The sequence below is a fragment of the Mobula hypostoma genome, chromosome 2 (assembly GCF_963921235.1).
Source record: "Mobula hypostoma chromosome 2, sMobHyp1.1, whole genome shotgun sequence".
NCBI lineage: Eukaryota > Metazoa > Chordata > Chondrichthyes > Myliobatiformes > Myliobatidae > Mobula > Mobula hypostoma.
The window spans coordinates 46,997,644-47,018,523 of NC_086098.1; the positions used below are offsets into that span (position 1 = coordinate 46,997,644).

The following is a 20,880-nucleotide window of genomic DNA, read 5'->3' on the forward strand; positions in this document are numbered from 1 at the left end:
CTCAGACCCTTCCAGCAAGTATCACTAAATTGCAATCAACAATTTGTAACATTGGCAATCATCTGCTCCTTGAACACCAGCCAACAGTAATAACTATTATTCACAAGCTGTAATTAGCATGAGCATTCATCAGCCTATACAAACACTTCTGAAGAGGAAACTGATGACAAAGAGATCGTTACATCAAATAACTGATGTAATTTCCTTAATAATTGGACAGACATGCCTACCTTACCAGTAATCCACTTAAGAGCAAGAAACAAAGATGATAGCACTCTACATCAAATATCACTTCAGTTTAAATTCAAGGAATAGATGAAGCAAAGAGAAATCTCCATAATGTGCAATAACTATTTAGGTTGATATCAGATAATCAACATTTAAATGGATAGTAATAGATAAATCCTGTACATATTAAAAAAACAATGAAATGTTGCAAGTGTGGTGCAGCTCTATGAACAAGCTCATGAACAATTACTGTTGTAAATTACTCTTTTAGGTAATCAGCTCTCACCATATATCAATATGAAATGAGCAGCAAATGAGTAGATGAGAGGCTTTAGCACTAAACCAAAGGTCTTTGGTAGTGCACTCACAAAGGAAAATGGAGGCAACTAGGTCAAAGCATACAATGAAGGTATGTTTAACATACTTTCACAGTCGCAGTCCATTCAGCGGAAAAAAGCCTCACACAGGTCAGGGAAGGTGAGATTTAAAACAAGGATCTTTCACAATTTTTCCTTTTTTGTTTTCAGCAGGGCAGCCACAGTCAAATTGATGGAGGAGGCCTCTCACAGGTTCAGGGAGAGAGAGATTTAAAATTGAGCTTTTGCAGGATTTTGTTTTTTTATGGCAGTGCAGTCACAATTCATCAGCAAGGGCAAATAAAAACAACCACTGAGTGAGTGGACCAGGGTTAGAGTGGGGAGGCTTTTGCTAACAGGCTTGGACAAGGCATCTGGTGAATTTCTTCTTTCTTCATCTTCTTCATTCTTTGCCTGTTAGTACATTGTTAGAGCAGGGTGAGAAAGTCTCCGGGGTTGTGATGCATTCTTTGTGTGAGATGTGGGAATTCTGGGAGACCTCCAGCCTCATGGATAACCACATTTGCACCTGGTGCACCAAGCTGCAGCTCATAAGAAAACATGTTAAGGAAGTGGAGCTGCAACTCGATGACCTTTGGCTCATACAGGAAACTGAGGAGATGATACATAGGAGCTACAAGGAGATAGTCACCCCTAAGTTGCAGGAGGCAAATACCTAGATGACCATCAGGAGAGGGAAGGGAAATAGGCAGCCAGTATAGAGTACCCCTGTGGCCATTGCCCTCAATAACAAGTATTTTATTTTGATACAGTTGATACAGGGGAAAGCCATAGCTACTGGGTTTCTAGCATTGTGGCTCAGAAGATAAGGTGGGGCGGGGGGGGGGAGAAGAGCGAGAGAAGACGACTGCAGTAGTAATAGGGGATTCCATAGCTAAATGAATAAACATCAGAATCTGTGGATGCAATAGAGACACCTGGATGGTATGTTGTCTCTCAAGTACCAAGGTCAGGGGTGTCTCAGATCGGATCCATCACTTTCTAGAAGTGGGAGGGTGAGCAGCCAGAAGTCTTGGCACATACTGGCACCAATGACATAGATAGGCAAAGCGAGGAGGTACTAAAGAGAGAATTTGGAGAACTAGGTAGAATACTGAAAAGCAGGACTTCCAAGGTAGTAATCTTTGGATTGCAGCCTGTGCCACGCACCAGTGAAGGTACAAATAGGATGATTTGGCAGATGAATGTGTGGCTGAGAAACTGGAGTCGGGTTTCAGATTTCTGCATCATTGGGATTTCTTCTGGGGAAGGCATGACTTGTACAAAAAGGTGGGGGGAGAGGGCTACTGGTTTACAAGCAGAGGCAGTGTGGTCAGGCAGATGAAAGGCAAAATTGCTGTCAGTGGGATGAGCTGCAGTGTAAAAAGGGGGTCAAAATTAAAAAAGACGATGAACACAGGACTTAAGTTGTTATACTGGAATACACGCAATAGACAGAATAAGATAGATGATTTTGTAGCACAGAGATTGGCAGATATGACATGAGCATCACTGAGTCCTGGATGCAAGATCATAGTTGGAAGCTTAAAATCCATGGACACACATTGTATTGAAAGGACAAGCAGGTAGGCACGGGGTGCCATGGTTCTGTTGGTAAAACATAAAATCAAGTCCTTATAAAGAGGTGACATGGGATAGAAAGACAGAACTCTTGATGGGAATTATATACAGCCCTCTGAAGAGTAGTCAGGACGTAGGCCAAAAATTACAACTGGAGATTGAGAATGCATGCCAAAGGGCAAAGTTACAATAGTCCTGGGGGGATTTCAATATGCAGGTAGATTGGGAAAATCAAATTGGTGCTGGAACACAAGAGAGAGAATTTGTAGAATGCCTACAAGATGGCTTTTTAGAGCAGTTTGTGGTTGAGACCACTATAGAATCAGCTATTCTGGACTGGGCATTGTGTAATGAACCAGATAGGATTACCAAGCTTAAGGAAAAGGAACACTTAGGAGACAGTGACCTTTATATGATAGAATTCAACCTGCAATTTGAGAAGGAGAAACTAAAGTCAGATGCATCAGCAGTACAGTGGAGTGAAGGGAAGGGAAATACAGAGGCATGAGAGAGGAGCTGGCTAAAGATAATTGGATGGGGACATTAGCATGGATAGCAGCAGTGCAGAAATCACTGGAGTTTCAGGGTGCAATTCAAGAGTGGAAGAGAAGATACATCCCACAGATGTATTCTAAAGGCACAAAGACAAGAAAATCTGCAGATGCTGGAAATCCAAGTAACACACACAAAATGTTGGAGGAATTCAGCAGGCCAGGCAATATTTATGTAAAAAAGTTGAAGGGAGGAGAAGATGGTGGCGTGACGCAACTCGCAGCAGCCACTCCGGTGGTGTCTGTTATTTGTCAAGTAGGGTGCCATGCACAATCCTGATTTGATGGAGACGGACGTGAGAGCACGGAGGAACATCTGGTGAAACTTCTGAAATGCCTGCTTTGCTGCTGCTGCTACTGTGTGGTCCGGTATCTCCGGAGGGGAAGGCCCCGAGTCCTCGGCTTTGCTTGTTGCTCGGCGGCCGGGGCGGGGTCAAAGTGCGCAGCAGAGGATGGTGCTTGGAGAGGCTGTGTCGGAGGGGCTGGTCGGAGGCTCCAAGTTTTCAAACGGACTCAGAGTTCGTTGTGGTCGGGTGCTTCCGGTGGCGCTGCATCGGCAAGTTTGCGGCGCTTGAGGTTCATGGCAGCGAGAGTTTCTCCCTTCTGCCGCCTGCGTGAAGATAATGAGGCTATCGGGACTTTGAGACTTTTTTTTACCGTGCCCATGGTCTGTTCTTTATCAAATTGTGGTATTGCTTTGTACTGTTGTAACTATATGTTATAATTACGTGGTTTTGTAAGTTTTAGTCTTGGTTTGTCCTGTGTTTTCTTGTGAGATCATTCTGGAGGAACATTGTATCATTTTTTAATGCATGCATTTCTAAATGACAATAAACGAGGACTGAGTGCCCTCATAATCTAAAAAGAATAAAAAATTGATGTTTTAGGCTGCCCTCAAAGGCAGCATGGTGAAACCTGTGCTTGACATGGAAGTCAACACAGAAAAAAAAACGAGTATATGATAAAGCAAAAGTTAGTGGGAAATTAGAGGATTAGGGAACTTTTAAAAACTAAAGGCTAACTAAAAAATACATGCGGGGGTGGGGGGAAGAAGATGAAATATGAAGGAAAGCTAGCCAATAATATCAGAAGCTACTAAAAAGATTTTTCAGATATACAAAGAGTAAAAGAGGGGTGAAAGTATATATTGTACAACTGGAAATGGATGCTGGAGAGGTAGTAATGGGGGACAACAAAACGGCACACGAGCTGAATAGGTATTTTACATCAGTTTTCATTGTGAAAGACGGTAGCAGTATGCCAGAAGTCTGAGAGTGTTGGGGGCAGAAGTGAGAGCAGTTGCTATTAACAAGGAGAATGTGCTTGGGGAGCTGAAAGGTCTGATTGTAGAAAAGTCACCTTGACCAGATGAACTACACCCCAGGGTTCTGAAGGATAGCTAGAGATTGTGGAGGCATTAATAATGATCTTTCAAGAATCAATAGATTCTGACATGGTTCTGAAGATCTGGAAAACTGCAAATGTCACAACGCTCTTCAAGATGGAATGAAGGCAGAAGAAAGGTAATTACAGATCAGTGAGCTTGATCTCAGTGGTTGAGAAGATGTCAGAGTCTATCGTTAAGGATGTGGTTGCAGGTACTTGGAGGCACATCATAATAGGTAAAAAGTCAGCATGGTTTCTTTAAGGGGAAATCGTGCCTGACAAATCTGTTGGAACTCTTTGAAGAAATAAGAAGCAAGACAGACAAAGGAGAATCAATGGTGGCTGTGCACTTAGATTTTCTGAAAGCCTTTGACAAGATAAGAGCCCATGGTATTACAGGAAAGATACTGAAAGAAAATGGATAGAGCATTGGCTGGCTGGCAAATTAAAAAAGTGAGTAGGAATAATGTGAGCCTTTTCTGATTGGCTGCCAGTGACAAGTGGTGTTCTGTAGGGTCGGTGTTGGAACTGCTCTGTTTTTACATTGCATGTCAATGATCTGATGACAGAATTGATGACTTTGTGGCAAATTTTGCAGACTATACAAAGACAGGTGGAGGGGCAGGTAGTGTTGAGGAAGCAGGGAGGCTACAAAAGGACGGGCAAATTAGGAGAATAGGCAAAAAAGTGGCAAATGGAATAGTGTCAGGAAGTGTATGATCATGCAATTTGGTAGAAGGAATAAAACCACATACTATTTTCTAAACGGGGAGAAAATTCAATAATCCGAGGTGCAAAGAGGCTTGGGAGTCCTCGTGCAGTTTTTCCTAAAGGTTAATCTGCAGGTTGAGTCGGTGGGGAGGAAGGCAAATGCAACGTTTGCATTCATTTCGAGAGGACTAAAATATAAAAGCAAGGATATAATGATGAGACTTAATAAGGCACTGGTGAGGCCTCATTGTGAGCAGTTTGGGGCCACTTATTTAAGAAAATATTTGCTGACAGTGGAGAGGGTTTAGAGGAGGTTCACGAGAATGATCCCAGGAATGAAAGAGTTATCGAATGTGCAGCGACCAATGGCTCTGGGCTTGTAGTCAATGGAAGTTTTCACAAAATCCTCTAGCTACTAAGAAGCACACTGTTTCAAAATACACACAGAAATTCCATGAATTGCAAGAGAGAACAGGGAAGTGAACGGCAGAATGAATTGACATACACTCAGTGGGTCAATGGGCCTTACGGAAATAAGACACGGGAAAATCCTATACTAGTGCATATGCAAAAGGGTATCGTTTGCTACAATTCACATTCTAAATATTGGAGTGTCCTGAATCCAAACTTTGGAATTGTTTTGCTTCCCACCTAGGTCTCTCACATTATATTTCCCAATAAAAGATTATCTGACTCTTTTGTTATGAACAGATTGCCAGATGTGCAAATTATGCCTACGAAGACCCACTTATCTATTAACATACCATGAACTCCATCTAATTTACAGAAACTGCACACATCTTTCAAATTTTGTAGTTAAACGATAAAAATCTAAATCATTATTGTGCCTTTAAGACAAAGTCATACCTAGAAGCAATTTCAATGTTCAACCCCAAGCCAATGGAAGATTAGGGCAAATACAAATCAGCCTGGTTAAAAGGATACTTTAAAGAACTGCAACAAGAAAAAGTAAACTGAGAGCTGAGAGAAGTGTCAGAATTATATTAACATAAAACCAAATCAATTCAAGCCTGGGCTTTCAATAAGATTAATAAAAGTAATTGCTTTCAGTTTTTTTGAATTGTCATAGCCTTCATTAAAATGTCTAACAAAACTATTAGATGCACAGATGACTAATAACCAGTGAGTCTTTTGATTCAGGCAAGAGAAAGTATCAATTAACTAATTACCACTTGGCCTCTGAAGGCCAACATCTGCAATCTTCGCAAAGAAAACAGCTTAAAACAGATCAGGGAGAGGGCGGGGAGGGGAGATCACCATGAATAAGTTAAGGTGACCTGGAAGATACATTTTAAATGGTGAATTGGGAGCAAACAAGAGGACAACACAAATGGAGAAGTTGCTAGTAGGTAGAAGAAATGTGTAACCCATCTCCAGAGGCAGGTCTGGTGGTTAGTGCTTAATATATCTAATGGAAAGTGTACAGATATATACAGGAGCGAATTGTTGGCAGTATGGTAATAAGAAGGCATACAGGAGCGAGATCAATCAGCCAGTTGAATGGTGTCACAGCAACAGTATTACACACAACTGAAGTAAGTCCAAGGAATTCAGGAAATTGTGGACTTCAAGAAAGGAAGCCGAGGGAAGACACCAGTCCTCGGCAAGGGATCAGAAGTGGAAAGGGTGAGCAGTTTCAAGTTTCTGATGTTAACATCTCTAAGGATCTATCCTGGGCCCAACATATTGATGCAATTACTAAGAAGGCAAAACAATGGCTATATTTCATTAGGAGTTTGAAGAGAATTGGTACATCACCAAAAATACTTGCAAATTTCTACAGATGTACAATGGAGAGAATTCTAACTGGTTGGATTACTGTCTGGTTTGAGATGCTACTGCACAGGATTGGAAAAGCTGTAGGAAGTTGTAAACTTAGCCAGCTCCATCATGGGCACTAGCCTCCCCTGCATCCAGCACACCTTCAAAAGGCAACATCTATCATTAAAGGCCCCATCACCCGGGACATACTACCATCAGGGAGGTGGTAGACACACTGAATGGACACTGAATCCTTGAACACCACTACAGTATTTTTCCTCTCTTTTTGTGCTACTTATTTTATTTAATTTTCTTTTTATGCATACTTTTTATTGTAATTATGTATTGTGATGTACTGCTGACACAAAACAAATTTCACAACATACGCCAGTGATACCAAACCTGATTCTGATTCTAAATCAGTGACAAAGTCAGTGGCATTACAATGCATGAAATAAAAGAGCTCCCCAGGCACCTTGGTGTGCAAGGTGGTTAGCTAAACTAGAAGACAGTGCATTAAGTTTTACTGCTGGTAAAGAGACACCAAAGATAAAGAGTTAATGCAATTAAGCAATTTAAAAGACAATGTAAATAACAGAAGAGGATGAGGGGAGAAAAATATTCAAAAAATAAAAATAAAAGACAATGATTGGAAGAATGAAGAACCCAAGAAAACAAAATGAACTTCGAAAGGAAATGGCAAGCAAATACAAAGGGGAATGGGCATGAAGATCATGGAAAGCTGCATCAAGAGTCAAAGCATTTTAGTGCACGTACAATTAAAAATAAAAGTTTAAGGTAAATTGGGGGGGGGAAATTGGGTTTAATTCCATTAGCTTCCATTAACAATGTTTCACTGTACATTAGAACATTTTAACATTTCTTGTGCACAAAATAATTAATTAGTTTCTAACCAATGAATATTTAACAAAGGAAAATATTAAAATTCTCAGTAATGGAGACTTTATCTCAGTAATTTTTTTCCTACGGATTTGGACTTGATACAGAAAAATATTCCCACAGAATACTGCAACGCATTTCTAATATTTTTAAAACAAAAGCATCCGATTTTTATGCATCTACCTGTGTCGAATTTAACTTCATAAACAATGGAGTCCAAATACAGTAAAACTTGAAAAATAATAGCACAAAATGCTATTAAGAGAGGTGGAACAAACTGAGAATATAATTATGAGCCAATATATAATCTTATAAGCTGGAATGTAATCATCCCATTTTTGGAAGAGTCATGACTAAGACATTACTTGATGAATAGAAAATACAAAGAACGGTTTAAAAATATGATGCTCTTTCATTTAGATCATACAAAATAAAGGGATGATTTAATAGCAATGTTAGAAATTGTGAAAGGATTAAACTGATGGCAGATTTATTTTTACATAGAATCAGAATAACTACTTAAAGCAAAACAGTTGTTGACTGGTTTGGTAAGAATGAATTGCTTCCTAACTGTTATTTCCACACAATAGCCAGGATGAAATCGATCCTAAACCACATCATATCCAAGCCAATTCTGCGAGACTCATTCAGCTGTCGCGAAGGAGATGCGTTTATGGATTCACGCAACAATAAGCCATTTCCAACCCATCAGCATTTGTTAGAAACAAATTTAAATGAAAACTATTGAAAAGTATGCTTTAATTAACAATTAAAATTAGCTTAATAACTTTTATTCAAACTGAAATTGCATTAATAAGGCGACAGGGTAATCCAGGTTAAGGGCAGGCAAAGTTTCATGGAACTAAGACGGAGTCAGGTAGGAGATAGAGGTTGAAGTTGGTTTGTAGCCACAGGAGCATAAGAAATAAGAGCAGAATTAGGCCATTTGGCTCATTGAGTCTGCTCTGCCATTCCACTGTGGCTGATTTATTATTCTTCTCAACCACTTTCTCCTGCCTTCTCTCTGTAACCTTTAACGCGCTTACTAATCAAGAAACTATCAACCTCCTCTTTAAGTATACCCTATGACTTGGCCTCCACAGCCACCTCTGGCAGTGAATTCCACAGATTCACCACCCTGGCTCCTCATCTCTGTTCTAGAGGGATTTCCTTGTATTCTGAGGCTGTGCTCTCTGGTCCTACACTCCTCCACTATAGAGATCTTCCTCATTCTTCTAAACTCCAGCGAATACAAGTCCAGATTCATTGAACACTTCTCATGTTAACCCTTTCATTCCTGGGATCACTCTTGTGAACCTCTTCTGGTCCCTCTCCAATGCCAGTACTGAGATAAAGGGCCCAAAACCACTTACTATACTCCAAGTGCAGTCTAAGCAATGCCTTATAGAGCTTCAGAATTACGCTCAGTATACCTAGCAACACCTTTCTAGACTGAGTAGCATACCCACTTGCCCCCTAGAAGAGCCTGAATTCTTCATGGCATGGACTCTGCACGGTGTTGGATAAATTCTTTAGATATGCTGGGCCATGTTGACATGATAGCATCACAGTTGCTACAGATTTGTTAGCTGCACATTTGTGTTGCAAATCTCCCATCTCACCACATTCCAAAGGTATTCTATTGGATAGTGAGCTGGTGATTGTGACGGCCACTGGAGTACAATGAACTCATTCTCAAACTGGTTCCATGAACATGACAAGACATGGGCCTTGAGATATGGCATGCTAGAAAAATTTCTCAAATTTCTAGCATACTGTGAAGACTTATGCAAAATACTTCCACTAATAGCGGAATCTGCTATTTCTTTGTCCCCCATTACTACCTTTCCAGCATCATTTTTCAGCAGACCAATATCCACTCTCACTTTTATTCTTTAGTTCAAAGTAAATTTATTATCAAATCACATATATGTCACCAGAAACGATGCTGAGATTAATTTTCTTGCACACATGCTCAATAAATTCAATAGCCATAATAGAATGAATGAGAGACTGCTCTAACAGGGCAGACAACCAGTGTGCAAAAGACAACAAACTGTGCAAATATAATTACGCAATAAATATCGAGAACATGGGATGAAGAGTTCTTGAAGTGAGTCCATAGGATGTGGGAGCAGTTCAGTCATGGGGCAACTGAAATAATCCCCTCTGCTTCAGGAGCCTAATGGTTGATGGATAATAGCTCTTCCTGAACCTGCTGGTGTGAGAGCTGAGACTACTGTACCTTCTTCCTGATGGGAGCAGCAAGTAGAGAGCATGACCTAGGTGGTGAGGGTCCTTGATCATGGATGATGCTTTGCTGCAAAAATGTCCAATGTAGATGTGCTCAATGGTGCGAGGGCTTTACCCATGATGGAAGAGGGCATATCCACTACTTTTTATAGGATTGTCTATTCAAGAGCGTTGGTGTTTCCATACCAGGTTGCGATGCAGCCAGTCAATATACTCTCCACCACACACCTATAGAAGTGTGTCAATGTTTTAGATGTCATGCCAAATCTTCGCAAACTTCTAAGAAGGTAGAGGTGCTGCCATGCTTACTTCGTAATTACACTTATATGCTGGACCCACAACAGGTCCTCTAAAATGATAACAACGAGGAATTTAAAGTAGCCGACCCTGTTCCCTCGATAAGGACTGGCTAATGGACCTCCAGTTTCCTCCTCCTGAAGTCAATAATCAGCTTCTGGTCTTGCTAACATTGAATAAGTGATCGTTGATGTGGCACCACTCAGCCAAAATTTCAATCTCCCTCTTATATACCGCTTTATAGACATCTGGGATAAAATTTACAGTACCCTCCTTTAAATTATTTGCCAGCTTACCTTCATACTTTAGCTTATCGCTCTTTAATGCTTCTTAGTTGCTTTCTGTTGAATTTTAAAAGCTTCCCAATCCTCTAGTTCCCATAATTTTCGCTATCTGACCTCTCTTTTGCTTTTATGTTGTTTTTGACTTCACTTGTCAGCCAGTTACCGCTTTCAGCTTATTTCTTTGGGATGGATCTATCTTGCATCTTCCAAATTGCTTCCAGAAATTCCAGTCAGTGCCGTTTTGCCGTCACTCCTCCAGCATCCCCTTCCAATCAACTATGCCCAGCTTCTTTCTCGTGCCTCTGTAATTCCCTTTACGCTGCTGTAATACTGATACATCTGATTTTAGCTTCTTCCTCTCTAATTACAGGATGCATTCTACTATACTATGATCACTGTCTCCCAAGGGTTCCTTTACCTTGAGCTCCCTAACAAATCTGGTTCAGTACACAATACAAAATATAAAAATTACCCTGATTTCCGCAACCTACCAACATACTGAAATCCCAATGACAATCATAACTTTGTCCTTTTTTCACACCTTTTTCTATCTCCCATTGTAGTTTGTATCTCTCATTCTGGCTACTGTTCAGAGGACTGTATACAACCCCCATTCATGTTTTATTACTCTTGCAGTTTCTTAACTCTACCCATGAAGATCCTATGTCATCTCTTTCTAAGGATTTGATTTTACTTTTTAACCGAGAGCCACCCTATTCCCTCTACCTACCTACTTGTCCTTTTGATAAAATGTGCATTTTTGGTGTTAAACTCCCAACTATGATCTTCTTTTAGCCACAGCAATACACACAAAATGCTGGAGAAACCCAGCAGGCCAGGCTGCATCTATCAAAAAGAGTAAACAGTGAACGTTTCAGGCTAAGACCCTTCATGAAGACTCAGGAAGGGTCTTGGCCCAAAATGTCGACCGTTTATTCATTTCCATAGATGCTGCCTGGCCTGCTGAGTTCCTCCAGCATTTTGTATGTATTGCTATGACTTCCAGTGTCTGCAGATTTTTTCTTCTTTCTTTCAGCTACAACTCAGTGATGCCCACAAAGTCATACCTGCCAATTTCTAATCTGCTACAAAACCACCTACCTTATTCTGAATATTGCATGCATTCAAATTTAGTCCTATATTCATATTCAATTTTGCTCACATATTACTGAAAGTTAAGGAATTTGAAGACACGGATTTTAACTTAAAATAACAGCAAATAGCCAAAAACATTCCAGCAATAACAAGGATGATTGAAAAGATATCTGTGAAAATGTGCTAAATTTTGAAAAAAAACATTGTGAGATTCAAAAGGCAGAAAATCACACTGTATACCTGGAGACAAGAAAGGCTCGAGTTCAGCAATGGACAGTCTAAGATATGGAATATTACAGATATGGAACATATTTATAAAAGGGAGAAAGTAAAATGAAAGCCATCCCAGGGACAAAATGGTCAACAAGATTGAAAATAACAGCACAAAATACTGGACATATCAAGCAGATCAGGTAACATCTGTGGAGAAAAAAATTAACATTTACAAACAAACAAACTCTTGTTTATTTAGATATTTCTTCCCAAATTCAAAATCCTATGAAATTAGTCTTTAGAAAATTAATAACAAATATAATTGCAAGCTGCTAATAAAACTTAAGTTTATATAATGCAAAGATCACATTAAGAAAAAAATTAAACCACTGCTCAAAAATAAGCGTCTTGATGCAAGTACACTAAAAGCTGGTGATTTAAATATTTAAAATTAAGTGAAACAATATACATAACTTCACACAATATATAATTTTCAGGCTGGTTACTTACAAATGGTCCCTTCCTAAAACGAGTGTCCAGTTTATCACCAGGTGAAGATCTCAACACATACTCCACCATGCTTACTCCTAGACCACCACTTTCAGAACGGGGAGACAGAACAGAGCTGACTTCACTGTTTCCATGAAAACCTTGGCCAGGTCTTCTCTGAACCATGATTGGCTGTGATACAGTATGGCCTATGTAATTTAAATTTAAACAGTAAATAAATGCTTGTTCACTGAGATAGAACTAAAAAGTTATCAATATCTGAAGCCAGCATAATCAATAAAAGATTCATACACATTGTAATCCTATGAAGGAGGTAACATAGTAATAAAAATTATGTCAGAAAAGCTGCTTGTTAAATTATTACCCTACTCCCCCCCCCTCGCCCAAGAACCCAGGCATCTTTTTTCTTCTCAATGAAAGATGGGAGTAAAACACCATATATTGGAAACAAGAGAAAATCTGCAGATGCTGGACATTCAGGCAACACACATAAGCTGCTAGAGGAACTCAGCAGGGCAGGCAGAATCTATGGAAAATAGAGTATAGTTGACATTTCAGGCCAAGACCTTTCAGCATGACTGGAGAAAATAAGATGAGGAGCAGAGTTACTCTACTGCCTGCTCAATTCCTCAAGCAGTTTGTGTATGTTGACCATATATTGGAATTCTGTTTTGTGTTTTGGGATCAGCCTCACAAGGAAAAGATGAATACAGAGTAGAGTAAACAGTATACAATTATTGAAATGACAATCCTGATTTTCCAATCAGTCTTTTTACATTCTACGCAATACTCACAACACGCTGGAGGAATTCAGCAGGTCGGGCAGCATCCGTGGAAAAGATCGGTCGACGTTTCAGGCCAGAACCCTTCGTCAGGAACCCACAGTCCTGACGAAGGGTTCCGGCCCGAAACGTTGACCGATCTTTTCCACGGATGCTGCCCGAGCTGCTGAGTTCCTCCAGTGTGTTGTGAGTGTTGCTTTGACCCCAGCATCTGCAGATTATTTTGTGCTTTTTACATTCTATGATTCTTATGGAAAAACAAAAGTTTTAAACTCATAAGCTGCATGTATTTCTGAGACTGGCATTTCCAACAAGTCTTAGAGAAGGTTCTTCCGAAGTGTTTGATGTTATTTTAAATAAAATAATATCAAGCACAAAGGATGAAGATCCTGAAGGAAAGGTTGAAAAAAACTATTATAAGGAACTTCATAACAACACAATGGCATTGCACCAAGAGAATAATTATACTGATTGGAAGCAAAGGACAGTGCAGGAGAAATAAGAAACACAAGATAATTATTTCATTATAATAGTCACTTGCTGAAACTGACAAATGATTTTCTAAAATCAAAAGACAAGGGACAAAAACAAGGGACTGAACAATTCGCTTTTAAACTGAAATTTTCAGAAACCTATTTGGAAATTCTATCTAAACATACAAAAATGCAGTCCATAAACAACTTAACATTTAATTGTATTTTTATATATTCAGCACAATCTTAAGCAGAATTTGCTCATCAGTTCGACACTGAGGAGGAAGTGATATATGCTTGTAGCCTTCATTCAGTGTAAAAAGCTCTCGGCTTCAATCGAGTATCTGTGGAATACTCCCGAGCAGACTTTATACTTTGCTTCACCAGATTCAATAACATACTAAACCATTATTATTACAATGGGATAAGCGTCCTTTATCTAAGATTAAACAGGATTGGGAAAAGGAACTTAAATTGACTTTTATGACGGAGGATTGGATGCGGATATTGAAGTTGGTTAACTCTTCTTCAATTTGTGCTGGCCATTAATTGTTTCAATTTAAAATTGTACATCGTTATCATTTGACAAAGGAGAGACCTTCTAAAATCTTTTCTAATGTTGATAGTCATTGTGATAGATGTAAAACTGAGATAGTTACACTGACACATATGTTTTGGTCTTGTTCTATATTGGAACAGATCTAGAAGTCGTTTTTTTTCAACAATTTCTAAAGCACTTAAAATTAATTTACAACCTAATAAATTAACTGTGCTGTTTGGAATAATTCCTCGAAATATTCATGGTATTTCTGTATCTGACCAACATGTTATTGCATTTGTTACATTGATGGCTAGGAGGGCCATTTTGTTGAAGTGGAAGGATACATCAGCTCCCACTATGTCACAATGGTTCTCTCGAGTGATGCTATGTCTTAGTTTGGAAAAAATTAGAAGTCGAACCTTTGAACCTTTATTTTTGAAAAAAGATGGGGCTTATTTGCTCGTTATTATCATTTAAGTTAATTGATATAATTTTTCCACGATCTAATTGTAAATGTTTTAGTATATTTTCTTTTCTTGCTGGCGGTTTGATGTTTAGTTTCAGAAGCTTTTTGTATGACGCATGACTCCGGGGTTGTACACCTAATGAGTTCTTTTTTTCCCCTCTCACTTTTCTGCTTAGTAGGTTTTTTTTGTTATTACAAAATTTTTTTTCAATCTTTAAGACAATTTTTTTTGAGGCATTGTAAGTGTTGTTACTTCAATGTACTCCTGTTATTTTTCCTGTATAATATAACAATAAAAAGATTTGAAAAGAAAGAAAGAACATACTAAACCACTTACAGGCTAATACTACTAACTTAAATAATGGTAATTATGTACTGCAGGTGGTTGCAGGTCGCTTACAACTAAAGTGAGGGGAAAATATATTACTGAGCAATAAATCTGCATCAGGATTACCAGATTTAACAAATAAAGAGAAAGGACACAAAGACCAAAATTAAATTGCCACTCCACAGGCCGAGTCAGTGATTAGCTTATCAACCCTGAAATTTGCCAGTTATCCATCAATTTTTCACTCCCATTTTCTATTTTATAACAAATTATTTCTGTAGTACAAAAAATACTGCTGGAAGAATGCAGAGAGATGAGAAGCAACTGAGGAGAGAAAGAGAAAGTCAGCATTTTAGGTCAAAACCCTACATGAGGATAGAAAGTAGAGGGAAGATGATAGAGGTAGGGAAATGGCCTAGAGTGCCTGAGGACGAGGCCCTCTAAGTGGATGCTCCGGAAGACCCGAGGGGGGTGCCCCTGGCACACCTGTTGGTGACGGTAATGTCCAGTGTCCCTGTGAGACAAACCGGGGAGAAACTATTGGAAAAAGAGGGAAAATTGACAGCGAAGATAGAGGTGCTTACCACTTGGCCAAGACCCCAGACTGTGAGTGCTCTACACTCATTCCTCAGGTTCTGTGGTATATGCTGCATTTCGCTAACTCCCCACTGATTGAGGAAGAGACTCCCGGCCCTTCTCCCATTGAGTTAGATGAGGGGGTGCGGAGATCTCAGAGAATTAGGAGATGACTGGATAGACTGGCCTACATTGCACCAGGGGAACAGAGTGTGACCCCTACCATTTTGGGGAGCTACGCCACTGCCTTTTACACCTGGATTGGGCTTTGTGTTTTGCAGGAAGGGTTGGTGAGTTATCTCAACGTCATGAAGACATAACTAAATTTGGTGGGGGGGGGGGAGAAGAGTATAACACGTTGTAAGGTTTCACTGCTAATGTAATGGTTTCTCTGTAGCAGCAATGTTTGGGTTATGACTGGAGATAACGGGGCTTTGGAATGTATGTTATCCAATGGGAGAGATGTTCTTTTTTGAGAGTCTGGAAGAGAGATTTTCTTGGTCTTTCGTCGGGGCGCGAATGGACAGAGTTGGAAAACCACCAGACAGTGTGGACTGAGGAGCAAGGGTCCGAGGGCCTGCTATGCTTGGAGGTCAACAGGGACAAATGAACGAACAGTGAGCTCCAATGATGCACAATAGACTTTTTTCTTAAAATGGGCCCTTTTACTTTTTTACTTTCTTTACTAACCGTCTATCCAAATTAAGATTTATAAAGGTCAATCATTTAATTGCATATAGTGGATTGTCGAATATTTTGCGGTGGGGATTTGTAACCGGGCAACACATCATGCAGCATTCTCAGTTTGGTGGGGCCAAAAGTTGTTTCCCGCTAGATGAACACGTGCTGGCCAAGCTTGAGGGTGACATAAGCTTTTCTCCTCAAAACAAAGGCATAGAGATTATAGTTAATTACATTTGTGAAGCCCAATCAATCTACTTGTGCAAATGTTAACTTAGAATATCTATGAAGAACATGGTAATTATGTTTGCCACTGAAGCAACAATTTTGAAATTACGGTAAAATATTCAAATTCAAGTTCATAAAACTTTAAAAAGTTCATCAGCTTAAAAAATACATTTTCTATTGCAATGGAAACTGGTGAAGTTAATAAACATTTTATACAAAAATTGTAAAGAATACAGCTTTTAAATAATGTGTTGCCAGTAACACTTACGAGATGCTCCCCATGTAGTATCCCTCCACTCATCTCCCAGGAAAATCCCTTTTTGGCTATCTTTAGCTGAATCATCTGATTCCCAGAATTTATTAGCAGGTAAAAGCTAAAATAAAGAAATAGCAAAATGAATGATAGCAAGGTTAAATATCAAAATGTAGCTGTTTCACTAATTTCAAATGTAGAAACAAACTAGTAATCTCACGATGGAGGGAAAAAAGCCCAACATTTTCATTTGTTTTCTATTTCACACTTCATTTATAAACTGGGGCCTCTTATAGTTAAACATCATGTCAGCAGACCATATTTACCCAAGGTAACCAGGACGCATTTTACGCTTGCATATTAGCTAATTTTAGAGATCCTTTCGCAGTTCACTTTATTTATTTTCAAGCCGAATGACTTTCACTACCCATTGGTTACTTTTGTAAAACTAAAAGAACAAAATGAGCTTTTAATTAAAATGCTATCCCCTACTTCATTCCTTTGCTTCAAACATCCATAGCAGGCTATGACCACATAGGGCAAAAAGAACATAGGCAGAAAGTTATCTGGTCCTTCCTGCCTGATTTGCCAATAAAAGCACATAGCTAAGTCACCAGGACATAAGCTGAAGACCTATTTCAGGAAATTAGTGTACAAACGGATGATATTGAGAAAATGCAACAATGGCAATGCTGAATTTCTGATGAGATATTAAACCCAAGATTGGTTCATAATCAAAATATTTTTGTATTTTAATGCTCAAGGTCATTGACATTCCTTTATCCAATATAATTTTGCCCATCTCTCAATAAATGGCCAATCTTCACATTTTCCTGTTTCCTTTTTAAATAGCTACAGGAGTCCTTACAGTATGTTTTCATGCCTCCTACTAGTTTACTTTTGTACTTTCTTTGCTCTGTCTATTGCTTGACCCATTTTTGTTAATCCTCCTCTTTTCAATTTCTTTTAGCTTTCCATAACCTTAAATCGTAACTTTTCTTACTTGCCATGGTTAGACTATTTGACTTATGTTTCATTCTAATAGAATTACCAATAATTTTCTTAAATATTTTCCTATCATATGTATTAAGCAACAGAAAATGCTGGAGGGATTCAGCAGATCAGGCAGCATCTATGGAAATGAATAAACAGTCGAAATTTCTGGCCAAGACTCTTGTTCAGATGCCAGAATAAAAAGGTGGGGGAGGGAAAGGAAGCAAGTCAAAAGGTGATAGATGAGGCCAGGTGGGTAGGAATGATCAAGGGCTGGAGAACGAGGAATTCCGAAGGAGAGGACAGAGGACCATAGTAGAAAAGGGAAGGATGAGGGGACCCCCGGGTGAGGTGATAGACAAATGAAAGAAGGTAAATGGTCAGAGTGGGGAATGGGAGGGAGGTTTAAAAAACTAAATGGAGAAATTAATATTCAGGCCATCAGGTTGCAGGCTACCCAGATGGAAAATAAGGTGGTCCTCTTCCACCCTGAGGGTGGACTCCTCTTGGCATAAGACAAGGCCATGGAAATGGGAATTAATTTGTTTGGCCACCAGGAAGTTCCGCTTGTGGCAGATGGAGCAGTTTATGATGGCTCTCACCAATGAAGAGGCCGCTGATTGGCAGGATTAGAGAACAACTCAACCTAACCATCAAGCACCTGAGCTACACATCTTCCGAGTTATTTCCATAAGCACAAAAATTGATGAAGTCACTCAGATTTTAAAATTCAACTTACAAGAATTTAGAGTTGCACAGGTTTCCAATGAGATTTCATTTAGGAAATACGTATAAGCTCCATTTTAAGTCAAAAGTTACATGCCTACTTGTGCCATGATGCATCCTACTGTCCATCAATGGCTCTGAGCAATTCCCATACTGCTGTCCAGATCAGTAAGGCCATTACATGATTCTACACTCAGCAGCATAGCGATTAGTGTAAAGCTATTACAGCATCACCGATCGCAGGTTCAAATACCAACACTGTCTGTTAGGAGTTGGTACATTCTCATGTGACTGTGCTGGGTTTCCTCTGGGTGCTCCAATTTCCTCCCACAATCCAAAGACATCGGTTAAGGTTAGTGAGTTGTGGGTATGCTATTTTGCCATGTACATGATAAATAAAACTAATCAAACCTAATTGTCCAACCTCAGATTGATCTTTTTTTAAATCACTTAACTGTGTAGAATCATCCAATTCATTACCAATTCCAGTTTCCTATTTATGAATTGTCCATTTGCAACATTATCTAAAAGCTTGAGGTTTAATTCTACATATTGCTTGGTAATTGCCATTTCTCCTTGACCGTAACCTTTTGCAACCTCAACGGCGCTGTGTTGCTTGATAACTAGACTTGGTTGAATCAATTTTTTCTGGTTAGACATTGGCAATACAACTCATCACCTTGTAATTCCACCGCTAACTTCCTACCTTTGACACCAATTCTATTTCTCATTCTACTCGCTTCCTTGGGCAGACGGTTTTCCACCTTGGCATCTGAATTGATCCAGAACTGCCTCTACCATTATCTCTCAGCCTACCTTTCTTTGAAAAAGACAACTATTATCTTGAAGCCAATAAGTTTAATTATCAAAATGCTCTCCTAACACTCACAGTATTTCCACTGTATGGGAATTTTAGTCTTGAAAAAAAATATGCTACCTACATCCCAAGTTGCACCAATCACTTAAATCACCTTAATGGGCCTCTGCACTCAAAACAAACCAAACATACAATTCTTTGTTTAATTTGCCTAACAATTTATCCTTTCAGGAATCACCATAACCTCCCTATGCTTCTTCCTTGTATAATTTTCCTTCACATCAGGACTGATAAGATTCCAGCCATCCAGCCTCACAGTTCAGATTCCCTCTCTAAATTCCCAATAGCTATGCCATGGAATCAGAATCTTAGAACAGTACAGTAATGAGCCCTTAGGTGCATCTTGCCCATGCTGACCGTTTTACCCATCTACATTAATCTCATTTGCCCACACAGACTCCTATCTTTCTATCCCCTGCCTATTGAAGCATCTGTCTTAAAAGGGCTCTTTCACATTGTAGTCACATCTTTCAGCACTTGTAGCAGCACATTCCCGAAATCAACCCTCTGTGTAGAACATACCACTCAGATACCCTTTAAATCCCTCCTTCTTACCTTAAGTCTATACCCTCTAGTTTTTGACACCACTACCATGGGGAAGAGATTCTATTCACTTTTTTTTTTAAACTTGAAACACTCTAGTTTCCTTGGCTGTGCAAGTCTAGAGAAGACATGTTCAAGCCCTGCCAAACTCGTGAGATTTAGATGGCTCATCCCACCCCAAATCCCAGTTTGTGTGGATGCTGTCTAATTTGCTACCCTGTTACAAATTAGTGCCACAAAATAACAGAAAGTACACTGCACATGATAAAAGGAATTATATTTATAAATCTTACCTTAACTAAAGGGTTAGTAAAGAATAACAGAAAGAAAAGGGCCCATTCTAATTAAACACTGAAAAGCAGGGGTCCCCAATCTTTTTTGCACTGCGGACCGGTTTAATATTGACAATATTCTTGCTCACCGGCCGACTGGCTGGAGGAGGGGTAGGGTTGCCAACGGACAAGAGTAGCAGTCAAATGCGTTGTTTACCCAAAAGACTACAATGACCATGAAGCCTTGCGCAGGCACCAATGTGCATGCGCGCCGTGACCTGCCAATCCCCCCCCCCCAAAGCAAATCCTTTTTGGCGATTCTGTTCGTGGGGTGGGTGTTAATCACTACCAGAATATAGGTGATAAGTCAGTAATACACTCAACTTTGTTTCTAAAAGGGTTTATCTAACAAATTTAATATTAAACACAGAGCGCATATTTTCCTCGCGTGAATATAATAAGTCAATTACCAGGGGAGCTTGAAGTAAGTGTTGAACGAACTTCCAGTAATGAAGTGGCAGAAGCAGGTTCGATATGATCATTTAAAGAAAAATTGGATAGGTATATGGCCAGGAAAGGAATGGAAGGTTATGGGCTGAGTGCAGATCGGCAGGACTAGGTGAGAGTAGCGTTCGGCATGGACTAGAAGGGCCGAGATGGCCTGTTTCCGTGTTGTAATTGTTATATGGTTATATAGGTCACTTATAAGTCAATAGCATCATAACATTTTAAGTAACATTTGGATACTAAACGCACAGCACATATTTTCCCCGTATGAATATATAAAATCATTGCAACACACCAATATTGCTGAATCAGTGGGAGCCCTGGGCTTGTTTCCCTGCAACAACACCGTCCTATCGAGGGGTGATGGGAGACACCGATACTCGAAGGGGGTTCCTGATGCCAGTCTATTCCGCAGTTTAGTTTTCGTTGCATTCATTGCAGAAAACTCTGCTTCGCAGAAAAATGTTGGAAATGGAAGCAACGTTTT

The 20,880-nt window shown here is 39.5% G+C and overlaps 1 protein-coding gene across 4 annotated transcripts in view; it reads right to left on the minus strand.

The window, feature by feature from the left end:
* Positions 1–20,880, minus strand: part of LOC134339795 (pumilio homolog 2-like) — a 125,218-nt gene that overhangs the window by 70,957 nt on the left and 33,381 nt on the right. For all 4 annotated transcript variants that reach the window (XM_063036587.1, XM_063036577.1, XM_063036598.1 and 1 more), the window contains exons 4-5: positions 16,491–16,596; positions 12,148–12,335 (exon numbers count right to left, since the gene is read on the minus strand). In XM_063036587.1, coding sequence (XP_062892657.1) covers positions 12,148–12,335; positions 16,491–16,596 — 294 coding nt within the window. The remainder of the gene's footprint in view (positions 1–12,147; positions 12,336–16,490; positions 16,597–20,880) is intronic.